General features: G+C 41.6%; 1 protein-coding gene across 7 annotated transcripts in view; it reads left to right on the top strand.

Moving 5' to 3' along the window:
- DNAJB14 (DnaJ heat shock protein family (Hsp40) member B14) overlaps positions 1 to 23,055 on the top strand; it is a 34,803-nt gene extending 11,748 nt beyond the window's left edge. For 2 of the 7 annotated variants that reach the window (XM_064450004.1, XM_064450005.1), the window contains 6 exons: positions 7,834 to 7,979; positions 14,577 to 14,762; positions 15,159 to 15,253; positions 16,604 to 16,713; positions 17,991 to 18,163; positions 20,955 to 23,055. In XM_064450004.1, the coding sequence (XP_064306074.1) occupies positions 7,834 to 7,979; positions 14,577 to 14,762; positions 15,159 to 15,253; positions 16,604 to 16,713; positions 17,991 to 18,163; positions 20,955 to 21,079 (835 nt within the window). In that variant the 3' untranslated portion in view covers positions 21,080 to 23,055. The other 5 variants (XM_064450006.1, XM_064450007.1, XM_064450008.1 and 2 more) reach the window with 5 other exon arrangements.
- Positions 23,056 to 23,271: the final 216 nt, after the last annotated feature.

Genomic DNA, 23,271 nt, shown 5'->3' with positions numbered 1-23,271 from the left:
GAAATGCAAGCATCTCTGACAGGCTTTGTTAATCTGATAAAAGCTGTTGATGCTGACCTAATCTGAATTGTAAATTTGAAAAGTGAAAGAAGCGCCACAGCAGTAGGATCGCATAATTTTGTAGTCACAGGAGAACCCATGGTGGTAGCCCCAGAATTTCTGCAGGCGAGAGCAGACATTTCAGGACCTGAAGGGCTTCCTCTGCCTTCAGCTGTCAGAGCATGGAGAGGAGCCCAGTGTCAGGCAGAATTGGCTCTTGCTGCAGTTTGAATCTGGCTGATCAGTTCTACTGCAGGTGGCTTGTCAACTGCAAGCTCAGATAGTGGAGCTTTGCGAGTCATGATGAGATACCTCTCAACAGATTGTGGATGAATGTAGGCCATTGCTCGCCCTCATGCTGTTTGAGAAATCTATTCTCTAAAAGTCAGATATTATTTCAGGAACACCCAGCAATGTGCCCTCCTAAAACAGCCAGCAAATCTGTTAACCAGAAGGACAGTGTCAAAGCGCTGGCAGGGACTAACAATTCAGCAAGGACAGAAATTAGCCAAACAACAAATAATTAGATAGCAATTCAGATACAGAAGTGATCCAACCAGGAATGAAAAACACACAAAAAAAGCAATTCACCAAAAAAACAAAACCCCAAACACATCAACAGTGAAAGCACCAAACTTCACATAAGCCAAAAATAAACAGCACAAAAGTCCATTCAGTACAAAAGTGGCTGTCTTAAGCAAGTAATATGTAAATTGCAATTTTAAAAAGAAACAGCCGTGTGGAATTTACATATGCAAGAAGGTTAGCACTAGGGACTGCAGTGCCTTAAGTGCAGCAAAACCAACAAAACAATTTGAAATGCAGCTTTCAGATAGTTACACAGAATGGTATAGGTTGGAAAAGACCTTTACGATCATCAAGTCCAACCATAAACCTAACGCTGCCAGTTCACCACTAAACCATGTCCCTAAGCACCACATCCAAACATCTTTTAAATACCTCCAGGGATGGGGACTCAACCACCAACCTGGGCAGCCTGTTCCAATCCCTGACAACCCTTTCAGTGAAGTAGGATTTCCTGATATCCAATCTAAACCTCCCCTGGCGCAGCTTGAGGCCGTTTCCTCTTGTCCTATCACTTGTTACCTGGGAGAAGAGATGAACACCCACGTCACTACAACCTCCTTTCAGGTAGTTGTAGAGAGTGATAAGGTCTCCCCTCAGCCTCCTCTTCTCCAGGCTAAACAACCCCATTTGTTGAACCCAGCTACCACCATGGGTTCTCCTGTGACTACAAAATTATGCGATCCTACTGCTGTGGCGCTTCTTTCACTTTTCAAATTTACAATTCAGATTAGGTCAGCATCAACAGCTTTTATCAGATTAACAAATCCCTCAGCTGCTCCTCATAAGACTTGTTCTCTAGACCCTTCACCAGCTTCTCTGGACACACTCCAACACCTCAACGTCCTTCTTGTACTGACGGGCCCATAACTGAACACAGAATTTGAGGTGCAGCCTCAAAAACTCTATCCATGATTGCTATACCAAAGATGGCTTCCAACCATCACATCGCCCACAAGTACTCCTCTGTTCATGAACACAGGTCCAACAGGGCGCCTTCCCTAGTTGGCTCCCTGACCAGCTGTGTCAGGAAGTTATCTTCCACACAATCCAGAAACCTCCTAGACTGTTTGGCTGTATTGTATTTCCAGTAGATATGTGACAAGTTGAAGTCCCCCATGAGGACAAGGGCTAGCGATCGTGAGGCTTCTCCCAGCTGCTTGTACCAGAATTCATCTGCCTCTTCATCCTGGTTGGGTGGTCTGCAACAGACTCCCACCATGATATCTGTCTTGTTGGCCTTCCCCCTGATTCTTACCCATAAACACTCAACCCTATCATCACCATCATTAAGCTCTAGACAATCCAAACACCCCCTAACATACAGAACTACCCCACCATCTTTCCTGCCTTGCCTGTCCCTTCTGAAGAGTTTACAGCCATCCATTGCAGCATTCCAGTTGTGTGAGTCATCCCACCATGTTTCCATGATGGCAACTCTATCATAGTTGTCCAGCTGTACAATGGCTTCCACCTCCTCCTATTCATTGCCCATGCTGTGTGCATTTGTGCAGAGGCACTTCAGCTGGGCTGTCGTCCATACCACCTTCTTAGAGGAACACCCCTTAATTCCTTCGAGGTCTTTCACTGGTCTTCCCCTCTTGGTTCCTAGTACCTCAGTAGCCACTAGCTCATCTCTGTACAACTTTATCTCTGCTCCAGTGAACCCAGCGCATCTCAGAGACACAGCCTGAATGCCCTCACTAGCTCCCTGTCCCTCTAGCCTTGGCGTGTCATCCCTCAGCTTGTCTCGGGCAAGCCTGATATTAACCCCCTGCCCCTTCAAGTATAGTTTAAAGCTCTGTCAATGAGCCCTGCAAGCTCATCAGCAACGACCCTCTTTCCCCTTTGGGAAAGGTGAATCCCATCAGACACCCGCAAGCCTGGTGCTGTGTAGGCCATCCCATTTTCCAAAAAACCAAAACTGTGGCAATGACACCAGCCACAGAGCCATGCATTAATAGGCTGGGTGCATCTGTTCCTTCCACGGTTGCTGCCCGCAACTAGAAGGAGAGAAGAGAAAATAACCTGTGCTCCAGAGTCCCTTACTAGCCGTCCCAAGGCCCTGAAATCTCTTCTGATTGCCCTCGGACTGTGTGTTGCAGCTTCATCACCTCTCAAGTGGAAGAGCAGTAATGGGTCATAGTCTGAGGGCCGTATCAGGCTAGGAAGTTTCCTAGCAATGTCCTTAAGCCAGGCCCCAGGGAGGCAGCAGACTCCCCTACGAGAGGAGTCTGTCCAGCATATTGGGCCCTCTGTTCCCCTCAAAGGGAGTCACCTACAACTATAACCCATCTTCTCTTCCTCATGGAGGCAGTTTTTGTATGAGGGATAGGCCTTTCTGTCCCTGGCAACACTGCTAGTGTAGATGGACTGTTATTGACACCTTCCGTTGACTTGTCTTCCACCTGCAGAGCCTCTTACTGTTGTACAGAGGCACGCAGGAAGGTGCGGTGGGCAAGGAGGGTCCACGCCTGCTGCCCTGAGCGTGGACTTGCCCCCATTCACTCTTTTCCTTTGAGCTACTGCCTTCAGCTTGCTGGGGGAGGGGTACAGGAACCCCTTGATTTTGGTTTTTTTCTGGTGGCTGCTCCTGTGTCTGTTTCAGGGAGGGCAGAGCGTGGCACCACCAATCTATCTCTTTTTCAGCCTCTCTCGTTCTCTTACTCTTTCTACCTCCTTGGGTAGCTCTGCCACTATGCTGGGCAAGTTGTCCACCTGGTCACCCCTCACACAGCTGTTCTCATGACTGCCATCCATTACCTCTGTCAGTCCTTGCAGCCTGAGACCTGGACAGCGGCATGTTTTCGTGGGAGCTCTTTCTGGGTTGCCACATCCATTCTCATGAGTGCAGAGGATATAGCTCTCTGCCAGGTGGATACCACAGCTAAATTCCTACTGAAAGGATGATGACTACCTAATGAACTCACCTCTTGTGCTGGTAGGGGTGACTACACCCTTCCTGCACTCACGTCCACATGAACTGCCACACCACGCTCTGTTGGCGGCAGTCCTGGTCTCTGGTGCTCCCCTGGCTGCTTTTTATGGGGGTGGGTGGGGCTACCATTGCTTTGGTGATGCCCTCGCCTGCCAGCTCCTGGCAGGTCTCTCTGCTGCCCTGGTGCTTCCCTGCCTCAGGAAAACCCTGTTTGTGCTGAGAGCACTGTAGGACAGGGGTTTCAGATGCAGTTAAAAGACATAATTAATATCAGTAATGAGTCTTTTCCAAAACCTCCACTGGTTTTACTCAGTTTTTTTCCCTGCCTCTGCTGGCCAGTGTTGTGTGGCCTGCAATAGGAGGTAAGTGGGAAGGGCATGGTTCCTTCCATCCATCTGCCCTCCCATGACAAATCCCCAAAGGAGAGTTCAGTGCTCCAGGTGGGGGAATCTGGCAGAATGAGAATGGTCAGACAGCAGTCTACCTGAGACAAGGGGTAAGGAGTATGTCCAAAAAGGCCTGCTTCTGCTGAGGGACAAGGATCAGGTTGGACATGGCTTCCAACAGCTCCCAGCAGCTGGAGAGAAATTTCTCATCAGGACAGTGGTAGTTGGGAGGAAGAAGACTTAAGTCTTGGACAATCTCTGTGCAAAGCCCTCGATCCCTGTCTCTTTAAGGTGGAGGAGGGCTGCAGTGTGTGATCCAACAGTGTTTGAGAAGCTTGGTGACTGCACAGTATATGTATGACCCGAGGATCTGGTGGGTTGCCCTGGTGATCCTGTAGTTTGTCCTGCTATAAACTGACTTACCAGGCTGAGTTTGTGATGCATTGAAATTTTGCCCCTCAGGAGTGCACCACAAACAGATATTTTGTTTAATTGGAAAGCACCTTCTCATCATCTTCGCTTGTCCCATCATCCCTGGTACAAAGCTGCTGCAGTACAAGTTTTGGTATGAAAATCACATGGGCTTTGCTGAGGGGGGAAAAACTGAGCCATTACTCTGTAATGATTGCCCTGAATTGTGCTCAGTAAGGGACCTCCTGGGAAGTCACGAACTGCCCCCACTAGGAAACTTTGCATTAACTAGATGCTAGCTACTTACAGTCCAGATGCTTTTTGCCTTGAAGTGGCAAAGCAATTGTATAAAACTGCTATCTAATGGCAGGGTGTAGCAAGGGCTTCACAGCACAAGGTCATTGCTGAGAATTCCAGACTTAGGTATGGTTTTTGCCCCCTGTGCATATGTACAATCATTTAATGTATTTTAGCTTTAAAGCTTGATCTGCCTAATCCAACGTCTTGCTGAACTCTTCAGAATTGCCATATGTATATGCATATTCCACATGATTCACCATGAAGTCACATGCAGCAGTGCTCATCAGGCTATCCACCAGAGTACTTGCATTTTATGTTGGCTGCTGAAGTTTGTAAGAGCCAGTCCTGAGTTGAGAACTGATAATGGGATAAAGAGTGAACAGTGGTTATGTATCTCAGCATTGATCCTGTGCAATAGAAAGGAGGGCAATGTAAATGATCTGGAGGATTGGTTACAGGTCTGTTGCAGGCAGTGTTGCTGTGAGCCTGCCTGTCCTGACGAGAACACACAAGGGAGAATAGAAGTCAGGGGTGGCTGTCACAGATTCACAAAGGCTTCTTTGAATCTGGCCATTTAGCCTAGGGTAGCAGGTCAGGGTATGAGGGTGATTTGCTATGAGATGTGCTTGAAATATTAAATCATAGCTTCATACAAATTCAGGAATGTTGGAATAGAGATGCTTGTGTATTTGTAGAATTTTTTGTTTAACAAAGTAATCACTAGCAAAGACTTGCTAAGAGAAAGGAGAAACGGGTTATACCTCAGCTGAACTCTTGTTTCTTGATAAATAACAATAGCTCATTTGTGGACCAGGTTCAGAACAGTTGTTGCATGGAGGGTGGTTGCATGCAGCCCTTTGGAGGGCAAGTACTATATGACCCACAAGGCACGATTTCTCCCAGTACTGTCTTATCAGGAGGTAGCTCTGTTTTGATGCACTGGCTCTAAGCAGATCGTGGTGTCGGAAGCTGGTGGGTCATGTGCTGATTTGTCCGTTTCTGACTGATACCCACCGTTCCTGCTTTTCCCATGAGGGTTTCCCACTGCGGGATTTTCACTGGTTGTGAATGGGAAAAAACTCTGGCTGAGTTTCTGAGGGTTAGAAGAAGAGGTTGGCATTTTGTGGGTTGTTCTTTTTTTTCTTCCATTTTTCTCCTCTCTGCATCCTAGAGTTGTGAAATAAATGCATGACAGATCTGCAAAGAAGTAAACTTTTGTGGTTGGTTTTTTTTCATGTTTGTTACTTTCATGAGAAATGACCATATGCAGTTGGGGAAAAAAGTTGTTGAGGATGCATGGTGCTTAAAAACACTTGAACAAACGTTTAACACTGTGGTTTTAATGCTAATGAAATAACAACTTTGCTAAACATTGATGACTCACTACCTAATTTTGTATCAGTCAAAGTTCTGAAGAGTCTGGTCCACAAGCAGATAATTCAGATACTGAATTACTGAAGAGAGGACCTTAGATTGGATGCTGAGATAGCAATTTCTTGAAATAAAAGCTTAATTTGGTACTGTTACACTTTTAAATAAAGCTATCTGTTCTTGATACAATTCATAATTAACCCAGGTCTTGAGGATGAAGGGATCTGTACACTAACAACATTTTTTTTCTCATTGTACAAATTAACAAACAAAAGTTTCCAGTGTTCAGAGTAAAATTTAATGTATTTTCTTTCCATTCTTTCTTGATGATGGATTCACTGTGTTGTTTTTAGTTAGCTATCTCAGCTTCCTAACGGGAGCTTATTAAATGTTACTTCAATATAATGAGCTATATTTATTGCACAGGGTGTTCATCTTTGCAGCTGCCTACATACATTCAGTTCAGTGCTCGTGAGCTTTACACTGAGACTTCCATAAGAGCTCATGTTATTGGACACAGGAAAAGGGATCCCTCAAATGAAACTCAATTTGATTAATCTGTGAACTATAAAGGACCACACATGATGGTGTGGTTGTACTTCTGAAACATTCCCTTAATTACAGGGTACCCATTCTTCTTTCATTAAAATGCCGAAGGCTCGCCTACCCCCTTTTTTTCCATTTGGCTGCCCTGTGCATAGTCTTTGTAACACTAAACCCATATTTACATAGAAATCTGTGCATTGAGGAGAATGTGGACACAGTTGCAGCCATGTGAAGAGACTCGCACAAAGCTTTTAAAGTATTTATGGAGGTAATTTCTATTTTTTGCACAGACCAGCACTTTTCTTTTGGTATGTACCAAATGTCAGTGTGCCTCATTTCTGTAATGCAAGTTTGTCATTCGGCCTTATTTTTCTAAGTTTCTGAATTCTTACCCAAGTAACTTGGTTTGATTTTAAGCTGTATTTATTGGTTTGGTCAGTTCTTCCTGCCCACATAAAATTAATGTTCTCTCTGTCCCCTATAACTGCTCTTTCTCTCTTCTGAGTATTGTAAAGCATACCAAATCATTACATCATTTCCAGATTTTGCTTTTCCTGTCTGGGTGAGACTGCCTCCATGAAGAATATTTCTGAGTTTTCAGAGTTTCAAAAAAATGCTACATTGAACATCTGAGATGAGCTGGAGGTGTTATTGTTTCTTTGAATTTATATAAACACAGAAAGTTTCTTAAAATCCAGGTGCATTCCCAGCAGCGGAGGTATTCTCACATGCCTCATTTCCCTGAAAAGTGAATGATGGAATGCTGCTATGATTGACTTTTATTTAGAGAAAGGGACGTGTTGTTTGTTTTGTTTTATGCCACGCATGCCAAAGTGCATTTGCTGTTGACAGTCAAAACAGGCCTTCCTACCCACTAGCTTTGCGCTGTAAATTTAGAATCTTCATTTTATGCATTATTAACAGCAACATTCATATAATTGGGGATGAGGAAATGCTACAAAAATTGCAAACTGAAACCTTTTCTTACATCTCTAGTAGTTCTACAATAGAAGTAGTAAAATAAATGTATGTAGGAAGCAATTTTGAGTACAAACGTTTATTGTGCTCAATAGTGAGTTTATTATGAAAAATGTCATTCTTTGTTTCTAAAGTGGATTTTTTTTGGTATTTTTTATTGAAAGTGAGAGATGTAATGTGCTGCATCAGTGCAATGTGTTATCTCATTTGCAGTTGTGTTCTAACATGCAACTTTTACATCTTTCTTTTTACAACATTTTACTCTTTTTTTTTTTGCAGTATAAAGAAATGTAAAAATTACTACAAAGTCCTTGGGGTGTCAAAGGATGCAGGTGATGAAGACCTAAAGAAGGCTTATAGAAAACTTGCTTTGAAATTCCACCCAGACAAAAACCATGCACCTGGAGCAACAGAAGCTTTCAAAAGTAAAATACCATTTTTACTTAAAATTTATTTTATGATTAAACTTTGTCAGATTAAAAGAAATGCATATGCATTGGTCACATGTCTTTTTACAAGATTGTGAATATGGTGTTGTGTAGCTAATACTAAACTGACATTTTTATGCCAGAAAATGTTGGACCTTTATTATACATAGATACAGAATTCTATAGGTTGGAAAAGACCTTTAAGATCATTGAGTCCAACCATAAACCTAACGCTGCCAGTTCACCACTAAACCGTGTCCCTAAGCACCACATCCAAACATCTTTTAAATACCTCCAGGGATGGGGACTCAACCACCAACCTGGGCAGCCTGTTCCAATCCCTGACAACCCTTTCAGTGAAGTAGGATTTCCTGATATCCAATCTAAACCTCCCCTGGCGCAGCTTGAGGCCGTTTCCTCTTGTCCTATCACTTGTTACCTGGGAGAAGAGATGAACACCCACGTCACTACAACCTCCTTTCAGGTAGTTGTAGAGAGTGGTAAGGTCTCCCCTCAGCCTCCTCTTCTCCAGGCTAAACAACCCCAGCTCCCTCAGCTGCTCCTCATAAGACTTGTGCTCTAGACCCTTCACCAGCTTCATTGCCCTTCTCTGGACACACTCCAACACCTCAATGTCCTTCTTGTATGGAGGGATCTAAAACTGAACACAGAATTTGAGGTGCAGCCTCACCAGTGCTGAGTACAGGAGCACGATCACTTCCTTAGTCCTGCTAGCCACACTATTCCTGATACAAGCCAGGATGCTGTTGACCTTCTTGGCCACCTGGGCACACTGCTGGCTCATGTTCAGCCAGCTATGGACCAACACCCCCAGGTTTTTCTCTACCAGGCAGCTTTCCAGCCTTTCTTCCCCAAGTCGTAGTGTTGTGTGGCGTTCCTGTGACTCAAGTGCAGGACCCAACACTTGGCCTTGTTGAACCCCATACAGTTGGCCTTAGCCCATTGATCCAGCCTGTCGAAGTCCCCCTGTAGAGTCTTCCTTCCCTTGAGCAGTTCAACACTCCACACAATTTGGTGTCATCTGCAAATTTACTGAGGGTGCACTCGATCCCCTCATCCAGATCATTGATAAAGATATTAAACAGAACTGGCCCCAACATGGAGCACTGTTCAACACACTTGTGGCTGGCCACCAACTGAATTTAACTCCATTCACTGCATCTCTTTGATCATGGCCATCCAGCCAGTGTTTTACCCAATGAAGTGTACACCTGTCCAAGCCATGAACAGCCAGTTTTTTGAGGAGAATGCTGTGGGAAACAGTGTCAAAGGCTTTACTCAAGTCTAGGTAGGCAACATCCACAGGCTTTCCCTCATCTACTAAATGAGTCACCTTGTCTCAGAAGGAGGTCAGGTTAGTCAAGCAGGACCTGCCATTCCTAAACCCATGCTGACTGGGCCTGACCACTTGGGTATCCTATATGTGCCACATGATGGCATTCAAGATGATCTGCTCCATAACCTTCTGTGGCATTGAGGTCAGACTGACAGGTCTGTAGTTCCCCAGATCCTCCTTCCATCCCTCTTGTAGTTGGGTGTCACTTTTGCTACTGTCCAGTCAACTGGGACCTCCCCAGTTAACCAGGACTGCTGCTAAAAGATGGACAGTGACTTGGTGAGCACTTCTGCCAGTTCCCTCAGTACCCTTGGGTGGATCCCATCCAGGCCCATAGTCTTGTGTGTGTCCAGGTGGTGTAGCAGGTTGCTAACCATTTCCCCTTGGATTATGGGGTCTTCAGTCTTCTCCCTGTCCCTGTCTTCCAGCTCAGGGGGCTGGGTACCCAGAGAACAACTGGTCTTCCTATTAAAGACTGAGGCAAAGAAGGCATTAAGTACCTCAGGCTTTTCCTCATCCTTTGTCACTATGTTTCCTCCCACATTGAGTAAAGGCTGGAGATTCTCCTTAGCCCTCCTTTTGCTGCTCTTGTATTTATAGAAGTACTTTTTATTGTCTTTTATTCATTAGCCAGATTAAGCTCTAGTTGGGCTTTGGCCCTTCTGATTTTCTCCCTACATAACCTCACTACACCTTTGTACTCCTCCTAACTTCCCTGCCCCTTCTTCCAAAGGTCATAAACTCTCCTTTTTTTCTGAGTTCCAGCCAAAGCGCTCAGTTCAGCCAGGCTGGTTGTCTTCTGCACCAGCTGGTCTTTCGGGAGATGGGGATGGCCTGCTTTTGCACCTTTAAGACTTCCTCCTTGAAGAATGTCCAGCCTTCCTGGACTCCTTTGCCCTTCAAGACTGTCTCCTGAGGGACCCTGTCAATCCATCTCCTAAACAGGCCAAAGACTGCCAACCAGAAGTCCAAGGGGGCAGATCTGCTGACCTCCCTCCTTACTTCTCCAAGAATCAAAAAATCTATCACTTCATAATTGCTATGCCAAAGACGACATTTGTGCAGAGGCACTTCAGCTGGGCTGTTGTCCATATCACCTTAGAGGAACACCCCTTAATTCCTTTGAGGTCTTTCACTGGTCTTCCCCTCTTGGTTCCTAGTACCTCAGTAGCCACTAGCTCATCTCGGTACAACTTTATCTCTGCTCCAGTGAACCCAGCGCATCTCAGAGACACAGCCTGAATGCCCTCACTAGCTCCCTGTCTCTCTAGCCTTGGCGTGTCATCCCTCAGCTTGTCTCGGGCAAGCCTGATATTAACCGCGGGAAGGTGCGGTGGGCAAGGAGGGTCCACACCTGCTGCCCTGAGCGTGGACTTGCCCCCATTCACTCTTTTCCTTTGAGCTACTGCCTTCAGCTTGCTGGGGGAGTGATACAGGAACCCCTTGATCTTGGGTTTTTTCTGGTGGCTGCTCCTGTGTCTGCTTCTTTTTCTTAATATATACCTAGATGTATAGATAAGTAATGCAGACTTTTGCAGTAGGGTTCAGTTTCAGACGGCTGACTGTCATTTTCAGGTACAGGGAACGAATACTTGATCTGTGAAACCCAATTGCACTTTTTACTGTTGTTGTCTTAATGTAGTCAATTGAATGGAGAGGACAAGGGGGAATAGACACAAATTGCTCTTGGGGAGATTCCAATTGGACATCAGAGGAAAATTTTTCACATTGAGGACAGTCAACCATTGGAATAATCTCCCCAGGGAAGTGGTTGACTCGGCCACGTTGGACACCAAGATTCGGCTGGACAGGGTGCTGGGCCGTCTTGCCTAGACTGCACTCTTCCCAGAAAGGTTGGACTAGATGATCCCTGAGGTCCCTTCCAACCTGTGATTCTGTGATTCTGTGAACCTTACTATCTTGAATCTTTGCTATACTTGAGCTTGAAAAATAAAGGTAATACTTGATAGCAAAATGCAGTTTTTACCAAATTACATGCCACACTAAGTTACCTTTTCCTTAGAATTCCTTGTATGTATGTAGTTTTACTACTTTTTTCCACACAAAAACACTTGGGTTCAAACATGGCCTTATTAATAATTGCCTTTGGCCATTTCATAGGTAAAATTTACAATGTGACTTTACCTGATCTAAGTCTGCCAAGCTTAGCCCTTGCACCAGGCAAATTGTTGAGGAAAAGCTTTTTAAAGAAAACTACACCTTTATCTCAGACACACATGAAGAAAAATGTGAACCTGTAAGAAATGCACACATAAACAATCTGATTGTGGTACATCTTTTTTTATTTTTTTCCTGTGTGAGATTTACATGCAGACATTTGAAAAAATCAATCAGATAAAACTCTAAATTGGGGAAGGGGAAAAAAAGAGAAAAAAAGTCCTGAGCAAGACTTCTGATACAGACTTCAAGGGGTAATTATAATAATATATTAACAATTCCAGATGAAAAGTAGATAGAGCATAGCAGGAAAGTTGATTGCTAATGATTATTTTATTACAGCTATATGATGGCTTTATCTAAAAAAGATATTATTCTTATAAAATTGTCTGCAGCCTTATGAATAAAATAATTCTTCCTTGTTAATAGCATTTTAAGTAATCTTTAAAATGTAAGAAATCTGTTTCTTGTTATTTAACCTTTCATTTAACACTAGCACTTTGTATAAGTTTGATTTCTTCAGCTTAATTTCACTTTCTGGTTCTTAACTTGATAAGTAAATGAACAGAAAATTTTGTAGGGGAATCCAGTTGACCACAAATTATTTAATGAAACCTAGCATTTTTTCTTGCAGTGAAATTATTGTAATCTTTTATATGGCTGAGTAAATTTATGACTAAGTTTGCCTTTAGAGGTGTCTGAGGAGTTTCTAACATCCAGCTGAGAAAAGGAGTTTCATAATAATAGCTCTTATTTCATAATAATGCTTTATTTTAAGGAAAGGTTGCATTAGAAGACAGAATTGAGTTTGATGTTAGGCAAGGTACTTAGATTTTGAGCTACCTAGTACTACTTTTCTGTTGTATTAAGCAGTCTCCCTGAGGTTATATTTTAGATTAAAAAGTTTGTGCAAATATAATTGCTTTCAATCTTTTGGAATCTCTTTTACCAATTTAATCAAAAATCTTTCATTTGAAACTTTTGAGCAGTTCTTTTCATTTTTTATGTCTTTATTTAAAGAAAATTATATTTGAAGCAAATCTGTGGTGAATTAGCATCGAATAATCAAAAGCAAATAAGAAATAGATAGAAAAGATTGCTGATGTTACCATGACAGTATGATGTCTTCACTTTATGTGCAGTCACCTGATTTATGTCCCCCTTAATTCTTAGTTGTTGGGAAAATCTAAATTTTTGCTACCAATTTTATCCCTATGCTGAGTAAGAGAGGAACCTTGTAGCAATATCTGGTGTCCGTATGCTCTCAGTGCAAATTATCAGGCTTCATTTCTTTGGGTTTTGCCCCCCACTTAAAGGATTGCTAGTGATTATTTCTAAGGGCATCTTAAAAGACACATAGCTAAGACTGACTAACTTTTTTTTTAGATTGCATAATGTTGAAAACATAATTTATGCAGAGCCATAGTGTTATTTGCTTGTGTTGACGTTACAGTGTTGCACCTTTCACATACTTCTGATGACTGATGGCTTTTCATACAATCATAGAATGGTTTGGGTTGGAAGGGACCTTAAAGATCATCTAGTTCCAACCCCCCAGCCATGGGCAGGGACACCTTCCATTAGACCAGGTTGCTCAAAGCCCCATCCAGCCTGGCCTTGAGCACTCCCAGGGACGGGGCAGCCACAGCTTCTCTGGGCAACCTGTTCCAGTCCCACACCTAGTGAAGAATTTCTTCCTTCTGCCTAATCTAAATCTACCCCCTTTCAGTTTAAAGCCTTACTCCTTGTCCTATCGCTACATGCCCTTGTAAAAAGTCCTTCTCCAGCTTTCCTGCAGGCCCCCTTCAGGTACTGGAAGGCTGCTGTAAGGTCTCCCCAGAGCCTTCTCTTCTCCAGACTGAACAACCCCAACTCTCTCAGCCTGTCTTCGTAGGAGATATGCCCCCAGTCCTCTGACCATCTTTGTGGCCCTCCTCTGGACTCGCTCCAACAGGTCTATGTCCTTCTTATGTTCAGGGCCCCAGAGTCAGATGCAGCACTCCAGGTGGGGTCTCATGAGAGCGGAGTAGAGGGGCAGAATCACTTCTCTTGACCTGCTGGTCATAACAGCACTCGACACTGAAAACCATAAACCCTGTGCCTTGTGTTGGCTGGCTGCAAAAGAAGCCTTTTGTTGGAGAGGCCTGGAGGAGAGAGAAAATAGAAAAGCAAAAAGGGTTTAATGAAGATATGACTGACTGAAGGTTGTTCATCAAGTGCCAACAGAAATTTCCCTTCAATCTGCAAGAGCTGTAGATCTGTGCAGAGCAGCTAGGGTCAAAGCTTGTAAAGTCAGTGGAGATTGTGGTCTTTTCACACTGATTCTTTCCATGCTCACCTAACTCAGTCTTTCCATTTCTACTGTCAAAATTGAAGTTGTTCATTTGTGATAATGTAGCATGAACAGGGACAAGCACCCAGGCCGGGCAATCCAAACATTGAGGACATACTGACAACCTTGGGGGAATACATGTGTTCCTGTCACACACACATGTTGTACTCTTCATGTTACATCATGCAGAACTTTTTTTTTATTAATTTAATCTATAAAATATCTTAAGAAGAATATAAAAAAATACATTCGCACTCTGGTAGACAATAAAGTTGATGCACTTGAAGAAGGCCCCACTTACTAAATGAAACCAAAGAAAACTTACTAAGTCTGTGATGTTTTTAAGCTAGGCTGCTAGAACAAACTGAACTTCGCAATTACCCCACATCAAAGTTTTCATTGTAATGCTTGATGCTTTTTTTTTTTTGTAATTGCAGTGAGAGAGAACTTTTCCACAGGTGTAGGTGTTGCCCTAGAAAAAGGATCAAAGCTCTCCTGCTTTCTGCCCAGTCAACAGGATAAAAGGCCTTTGAATAGCATTGGTGGGAAACTTTGTGGAAGCTATGCTAAGGAAAGTAGAGATGTTTCTGGACCTTGTTGTGCTACAGTTGATTTGTAACATAGAGGGCATAATTCACTGCCTATTCTTGACTTTGAAATTGCAATTTTGATGCTAGAATAGCTCTTATCATTCATTTATGGGAGCTGTTTTTTATTCTTGCTTCAGAAATCGGAAATGCGTATGCTGTGCTGAGTAATCCAGAAAAACGAAAGCAATATGACCTTACAGGCAGTGAAGAGCAAACATGCAATCACCCTAGCAACGGTAGATTCAACTTCCATAGAGGTTGTGAGGCAGATATTACTCCAGAGGATCTATTCAACATGTTTTTTGGAGGGGCCTTTCCAACAGGTATTTGTGTATATCAGTATAATCATGGGGACACAGTGGTACTGCCCGGAGAGGCATTGGAGTTTGTGACATTACAAACCAGTAGAATTACTTCAACATGCCTTGGACCTCAACTCTTTAATTTGCATCACAGTTGATTTTTCCCCCTAAGTGTTGCTAAATCCCAAAAATATGAGTTCAGTTCTTTGGGGTTACTATGGTGATTCTACGGTATATGAAATAACAAATCAGTTGTCTTAGAGCTTAAAATATTTATTTTTAAAAACTTTGAAATTTTAAGATATCTTTTATGTGTCATTGTGCAGTAATATTAAAAGCCTTATGTTGTTGCTGCTGTATTGACCTCTAAATAGGGGGTTTTTTACATTATTTGTATGCGGCTATTTCTTTCCTTAGGTAGTGTACATTCATTTTCTAATGGTCGTGCTGGCTACAGTCATCCTAATCAGCACCGTCAGAGTGGACATGAGAGGGAGGAAGAGAGGGGTGATGTATGTTTAAGCACCATTAACATTAATCTGTGGATTGTGAAGTTTGCTGGTAGTTGCTTTCAGTGAAGTGACTGCACAGGAGCTCCGTACAGTAGAGGAGGATTTTTACTTGCCAGTTACATATTTTAAAACTTTGACAGGTGGTATTCTTACTGTTTGGTAAGTAGACGTGCAAATTTGAGAGGATAATAGGCTGGTTTTGTAAATCTATTTTCTATGCTGTTATCTTACTGGTGACTGCTAGTATTAGCCTAAATATGCTGGTCACTGATCCTTGTCTACATTTAAAAATTTATTTGGGCTAAGTTAAGAATTGTACTTAAGGCTCAATATTCATCTATATGAATTATATATAGTCCTCTATAATTACATATCACACAGATCCACAAAATTGTATAGATTGGAAAAGACGTTTACGATCATCAAGTCGAACCATAAACCTAACGCTGCCAGTTCACCACTAAACCGTGTCCCTAAGCACCACATCCAAACATCTTTTAAATACCTCCAGGGATGGGGACTCAACCACCAACCTGGGCAGCCTGTTCCAATCCCTGACAACCCTTTCAGTGAAGTAGGATTTCCTAATATCCAATCTAAACCTCCCCTGGCGCAGCTTGAGGCCGTTTCCTCTTGTCCTATCACTTGTTACTTGGGAGAAGAGATGAACACCCACCTCACTACAACCTCCTTTCAGGTAGTTGTAGAGAGTGATAAGGTCTCCCTCAGCCTCCTCTTCTCCAGACTAAACAACCCCAGCTCCCTCAGCTGCTCCTCATAAGACTTGTGCTCTAGACCCTTCACCAGCTTCGTTGTCCTATTTCCAGCCACTCTTCCCCAAGCCTGTAGCATTGTGTGGGGTTCTTGTGATCCAAGTGCAGAACCCGACACTTGGTCTTGTTTAACCTCATACAATTGGCCTCAGCCCATTGATCGAGCCTGTCGCAATCCCTCTGTAGAGCTTTCCTACTCTAAAGCAGATCAACACTCTGCCCAGGTTGGTGTCATCTGCAAATTTACTGAGGGTGCACTCGATCCCCACATCCAGATCATTGATTACATATCACTGTATAGATGAGACCAAATCATGGCATACAATGTAACTGAGTCCAGCTATTCATTTGGTAATTGCTTGTGGCTACGTGCTAACCCATGAAGTCCTGCAGCTTGAGCGCTCTATGAATATTGTGCATGCCTTGGAAAGTTAACACCACAGTGTTTGCAGTTATAGTTTTCCTAGCATCTCTTGATGCTTAAAGCAGAAAGTCACACTTGGCATTAAATCTTGTCAAATTTACCTGTTTACTTGATGCTGTTTTATGAAATACATGAATCTGTTTTGTTCCTTAGGGAGGTTTCTCTATGTTCATTCAGCTGATGCCTATTATTGTGTTGATCCTTGTCTCTTTGTTGAGCCAGCTGATGGTATCTAACCCTCCTTACGCCTTATACCCAAGATCGTAAGTAATACTTGATTACATTAGCTTAAAACAGGGGAGGATGTTGTAATCACCCTCTCCCACTTAGAGGCATTTTTGAGTCTTCCATCAGTTGGTCCTTGATTTCCCACAGTGAGGAAAGGGAGGGAAGGTATAGACAATACAGAACAAAACTTGAAAGTTAGTGATTCTAATTCTAACTAACTAACTAATTCTAACTAACTTCTTGAAGTCAGTGATAGTAAAGTACGTGCTGTGAGAATGTAATGGAGAAAAGAGGTCAGCAATACCTGGAGTTTAGGAAGTCTTCTAACACAAGGCAGTGGGTCCATGCAATGTAGCATCCTGCAAAGGTGTTTGCATCTCCAGCATATTTAATTGAACCCTGAAACCTGCTAAGGCTCATTATTCTTTTAGGGGGTAATCTGTGCTTGTAGCAAGTGAAGTACTTGATAGCAACTTTCTCATCCTTATTTAAGTTTTGAACTAGAGGAGGACTGGGGCAATTGTCTAGTCTTTGCGTCATTCTAGGTGATGGTAAAATAGTTTATCTTCATTTTCTTGCAAAGAATTCTACTAGTGAAACTTAACCTGTTTTTTACAGTGGGATATATAAACCTTTTTTCCTTGAGAGAAATAAATAACTTTAATCAAGCATGCAACTGGCTAGTAGACTTAGCCCACTCGCCACAACTGTTTTAAATGGTCCTTAGTTTCTTGCACTGCTTTCAGCCCCACAACAGAAAGGTTTCTTTTCTCCTCTTTTATTTTTCAGAGTTCTTTATTTCTGGAGTGTGATGTTTTTCCCTCTGCAACTAAGCTGTTGTGATGCTTATAAACACTTCTCTGCCAAAATGTTTGTGCACAATCTTTGATTTTTAATCCACAGAATGCCAGCAGGAAAATGGATTTGTCAGGGCTGGCAGAAAACACTTTAGAATGGAGGTGCCTGCACTGGGTTGCTACAGAATAGTGACCTGTTTTTCTTTCTGTTGAGTTTGAATGTAATTTTCTATTGCCAAAGCTTATATTTGACTAAAGGGGTATGAAATACGTGTCTTACTAAAGTGGCTTTTTTTCAAGATCATGGGTTTAAGCAGCAGAAGTTTAATGTTCAGGTAAATGTATTAATTTTATTCTCCATCAGAGTATACAGCCGTTCATTTCATTACTTGTCTTGAAACGGCAAATTCAGTATGTGCTGTTCTTCTGTAATCACAATATTTTTTAAAAGTGTATTTGTGTTGTTAAAAAATAAAATATCTAGTCTCTTTCTCCCCCTCCCTCCTTTTTTGCAGAAGTACAGGGCAGACCATAAAAATGCAGACAGAAAACTTGGGTGTCGTTTATTATGTCAACAAGGACTTCAGAAATGAATACAAAGGAGTGTCATTACAGAAAGTGGAAAAGAATGTGGAAGAAGATTATGTGTCCAACATTCGTAATAACTGTTGGAAGGAGAGGCAACAAAGTAAGTTTGGTTATATGTGTAGTTTCATGAAAGCATTCATCACTATAAAAAAAAAAGATTGCCTCAGGCAAGAATGAAGTGCTTGTATTATTAAAATATCTGAATGAGAAAGCAAGTGTAAGGTTCCCTACTGTTTCTCACTTCTAAAAGTGCCCCCAGTGTCACTTAATTTCTGTGTTTTACTCAGTGACCGAACAACCATCTGCAAATCATCAGCAATTTTAACCTGCTACTGTGTTACCTGTGACCGTTTCTCAGAAAAATTAAAACCTAGAGTGAATTGATAGTGAGAAAGAAATTGCTCTAAGTTAAGGATGAAAGCTAAGAATTCTAATCTCTTCCACATTATTTTATCATGGCAGTACCTCGTTTCCCTAGGTGCTTTAATATAAATAAATAAACAAATAAAACAAAAGCTTACATAGGTGTTTCTGGAGAAGGAAAAAAACAATCTGCCTTGGACCACAGTACATATAAACACTGCTTTTCCAGGTGACCGAGGACACACAGCACATCCTGTAAAACATCATAGGCTGTAAATCAGTGCTTAATCATTTGACAATGATGAATAATTTTTCTCCCTGGACTTGGTACCTTGGCTATATCAGACCTTAAAAATGGGATTTTTTTCTTTAGTTTACCATCTATTTTTCCAATCTAATTTCATATTATACAAGAACCTATTTTCTTTCGCAAACCTAGAATTCAGTATTAAAGCATAAGAATACTGAATAGCATCAGCCACCTCCATCATCAGTTTTAACCTATTATTCTGTTTTCTGTGACCATTTTGTGAGCCCTTCATGCTCTGTGAGAACAGTGCTGCTAAATGACAACAGTGTTGAAACCAGATGGTTTCTACTTTTCAGCTGGTAAACTTCAGTAGTAGCTTGCTGGATAAATAATTCATTCATGAACTGTCAGTAAACTGAGCAGAAGCAAACAGAATGCTCTCCTCTGAGTGGAATCGTGTGTTCCTGCACAACTTTATGCTCTGCAGCCCAGTGATGCCAAACCGTTCAGCTGAGATGGCCCCCTCATCTTCTCCCAGCTGTAAAAGACAGCCCAGCATCACAGCTAGTCAAATGCCCGAACAGGACTGCACGCCTTCATTACAGTTGGCCTGTACATATACAAATACAAACTGCGTTGCCCACACGTAGCAGGCGCAATGCTTCCTGGAGGCTTTATGCTCCTTACTCGTGAGTGCACATAGCTTATGCGTAAGTAAATCTCTACAGTTTTACAAATTGCCCACAGGAAAGGACTGTGGTCAGAAAACTGTGCTGATGGGTCTCATGTGTGCAAGAGAAACACCAGTACTTTGGGGGAAAAGTTTCAGATTATCGTCCAGAGTACTAGATTTGATCAGGATAATTTTTCCCAGATTTTTCAAATAGAGAAAAGTATCAGAGAATTTTTGGGTATAATTTATAAGCAAAAAAACCCCAAAAACCAACCCTTGCATTTTTCCAGCTATGTTGTCTTTTGATCATCTTGAAATGTTTAAATATGTTCACTTTTCATGAAACGAATACCTAATCTTTCATCTACAAGTGGTTGCTAGATGAATGATTGGTAATCTTATAATAACATAATTTACAAAAATTATTGTCATTGCTAACAAAAAATTAAAGACAAGATATAATCCAGGACATACTATTTGTACATTTTTTCAGCAGACTGTAGATCTGGGAGGACAGTTTTCTTTCATTGGCCTAGTCGTTACACTTAGATTTACTGGCATGTTATATTTGTGTCTCGTGTAATATATTTAAGGTCTAAATATCTTTGAAAAGGTTTAGTTGATAGGCAATTTCTGCCTGGGGAGGGCAAGAGGACAAAGAATATCTTTTCCATTTTTCAGCATCTGTTCTTGACATGCTTACTTTTTAAAGCATGAACAGAGTAGTCCTGGACAATGCAGAGGCCCACGGTTCCTTATGTACATATTTACTGGAAAAAATGTGGTGACTTGAGAAACATCTGACCCTAGTATAAAGAAGAAAAATAACCTGAAGGTGGTGGCTGTCATGTTGTTTTCTATTTACAATTTATCAGTTTGTGAGAACTACCTGATCTGATTTTGAGAAAACGGCCCCTAATAGATATTCTTTATTTATAGAAATAGCTGATTTTGTGGTTTTAAGGATTTAAAATACCTGTTGTGTGTTGGATCTCCTTGACAGTTAAAATCTTTCCAGCATTGACTGACATTTAAGAATGCCTTGCTAATCCATTTTGAGTTGAAGGGCTGAAAAAGATTTTATAGAATTAAAATGCTTAGCAATGTCAAACTATTGAACACGAGAATAATACAGAGAGCACTGAACACTGGCAGTCTGAAGCAGCATCAGTTGAAGTAATGGGCTTAACATTCAGACTGGATTTTTGGGCACAGAGAAGATGCTAGAGCTGTCAGTAATATGCAAGATCAGTGAGTGTGGCCTATATTTATTTGATTGTTTAATGAGGTCTGGCAGAAGCAGTAGGGTTTTTTTTGTTTGGTTGGTTGGATTTTTTCATCAGGTACTGCTGTATGAAAAGTGAGGGTGCTGGAAAGCTGTTACTACTTTCCCTGCTCAAAAAGATGAAATGCTTGTGAAGGCACAGCAAAGGGAGGCTGTAGCAGTGCTCTTTAGGTGGTGTCTCTGGGTAGTTAGAACATACAGAAGGAAAAAAGGGTGGGGATTAAACCTGAGGTGTCCTGGACAGTTCTGGGAAGGAATGTAACACATGCAAAGTATTCAGTTTTTAACCTGAAAAATCTTTTCTCTTTTTTTCATTAAAGAAACAGACTTAGTTTATGCAGCAAAAGTATATCGAGATGACCGCCTCCGAAAGAAAGCAGACTCCATGTCCATGGATAACTGCAAAGAACTAGAACGGCTGACCAGCCTCTACCGAGGAGGATGAACTACAATTATACACATACATCTCTACGTATGCCGTTATCTCTCTTGTAAATTAAGAAGAGATTTAGTTTCACCATGAATGCTGGAAAAGAGGGGTGGATGTAGAACTCTACTGTGTAGCTGTTTCCAGAAACCTTATGCTGAAATATTATTTAATGGCTTCCTTACCTACTGTGAAATATAGGTAACTTTAATTGTCTAGATTTTACTTCAGAGCTTCTGTGAATTCTTTCAGCAGAGAGAATAGCTCAGAAAGGATGCTATACTTGTAGGGACTTAGTCATAGTGGTTCTCCTCTGACATATTGGCCATGTAAATATCTGTGGAAAGAACACTTTGTGTATATATGAGTTAAATGACTTTCTATTTAAAATCTCAGAAATTTAGTTCCATACAACATTTTGTCTCACTGATGGAATAAATAGTATGATTACATCGCTCCTATTCAGATGTCAAGTGTGTGGAGTTGAAACAAGAATTTTTAATATTTTATCTCTAACTCTATGTAAAATCTTCTAGGCTTACCAGCTTAGAGGAACTTGGTATTTTTAAATATAATGACATATATTCCTAAATATCTGTTGGGGTATATTGATCTGGTGTAGAGTAGCAGTTAGCTGTTGTAGCTTTTTAGCGTTTCTAAGCAATGCTGAGAAAACTGAGAAATACACTAATCTCTTTTCAAAGTAAATATTTGCAGATGCTGTACAGACCATTATAAGCATTGCTTTTAGTACTTGCAACAGTTTACAGCGGCTCTACCATCTGGTATTCCAGTAGTAGTAAGTCCATATGTATGGTTAACATGCATCCATAGCTTCCTTAATTTTCACTGGAAAGGTAGAGGAAAACATGAAATAGGAAAACCTTAAAGCTAAAAAAAAAAAAGACCAACAAAAAGCAACCTAATTTTTTTTCCTGGGAGGCTTCCATTTTCTTACTAGTTTTTTTATTTCAAGGCATGTCTCAACATTAATTCCTCAAAGGGCACCACAAGTGGAACCGGGAAATATTGCTAAGGACAAGCTATGTGCCTTTCAACACTTTTGCCAACTATTTAAATGCTTGGCTAGTCTGCAGTATAGCTCCTATGGTCAGAGCCATATCACTTGTCCCGGGGCGGAAGAGGCAGGGTATACATTCCTCTGAAGCAGAATGTTGCTGGCCTGACTTTCTAGAAATGAGCAAATACACTGTTGGGCTCCCACATACAAGACCATGTAACTCAGAGGTCTGTACGTAGAAACTATATGTAGCCACGCCTGCTGATGCAAAGAGGCGTTTTAAAGTAGCTAAGTACAATGTACTTAAAGTTTATCGGAAGTGGGTTGAAAATGTTTTTAGTTTCAGTAGCTGATGTTTTTACATTTTAACAGTGCTATGCAGGAGAACGTTTCTTGTACTTGAGCATGCCGGGTGGCTCGTAATAAGGGCAGTCTTTTTTGTTTGAGAAAACTGCTATCTTTGAACAATGCTATCAGCTTATGTGGAGCCAAATTCTCCTCCTGAATTGAAAGTTTAAATACTTGACTAAGTTTATTTGAACTCCTCGTGATCTACAGCAGGACTTGACTTTAGGAATACACTATGTGCTATTGCTTTAAGTGACCCAGAAATCATTTTGCATATATACCTTTTCTAAACTGTCCCACTGGAAATGTCCTCTATTGAATTGGTGTGACATGAAAGAGACTAGCTGCAGGCTTTTAACTGAGCAGCTAAACCAGCATTCAAGGTGGGCTTCAAAGCCTGAGGCACAAAGCAGAACTAAAAGCTGCTGAAACAAAACAAAAAAACTGGTTGCTGTACTGGACGTCCTTACTAAGATTATAGGAAAAGCGTGCAGAAGTAATGGAAAGGCACCCAAATGTTTTAAGTTTGCAATAGAAATTTATGGAGAAAACGTGATTCCCTGGGTTTTGTAACTGTCCAGAATGTATTGTAATTATACTAATGAAAACAAACTATCAAAGTACATATTGGTACTCCTGTGTCTTCTTAATAGAAGAAAATTGTTCCAAAGGCTTTAACAAGTACTCGGGCTTTCCCATTCACAAACGAGTCTGAGCTTGCAAGTGATCTTTTACTTAAGGGGGAAAATGGATATATAACGCACTTGTCAATTATCAGAACAGTGAAGTCCGAGAGAAGAGATGTTCTTAGCAAAGCTGGGTTATGTCCGTCCCGCAGTTC

Source organism: Phalacrocorax carbo, chromosome 4 (genome assembly GCF_963921805.1).
Source record: "Phalacrocorax carbo chromosome 4, bPhaCar2.1, whole genome shotgun sequence".
In the NCBI taxonomy this organism is placed as follows: Eukaryota; Metazoa; Chordata; class Aves; order Suliformes; family Phalacrocoracidae; genus Phalacrocorax; species Phalacrocorax carbo.
This window is presented reverse-complemented; position numbering and strand designations above follow the sequence as displayed.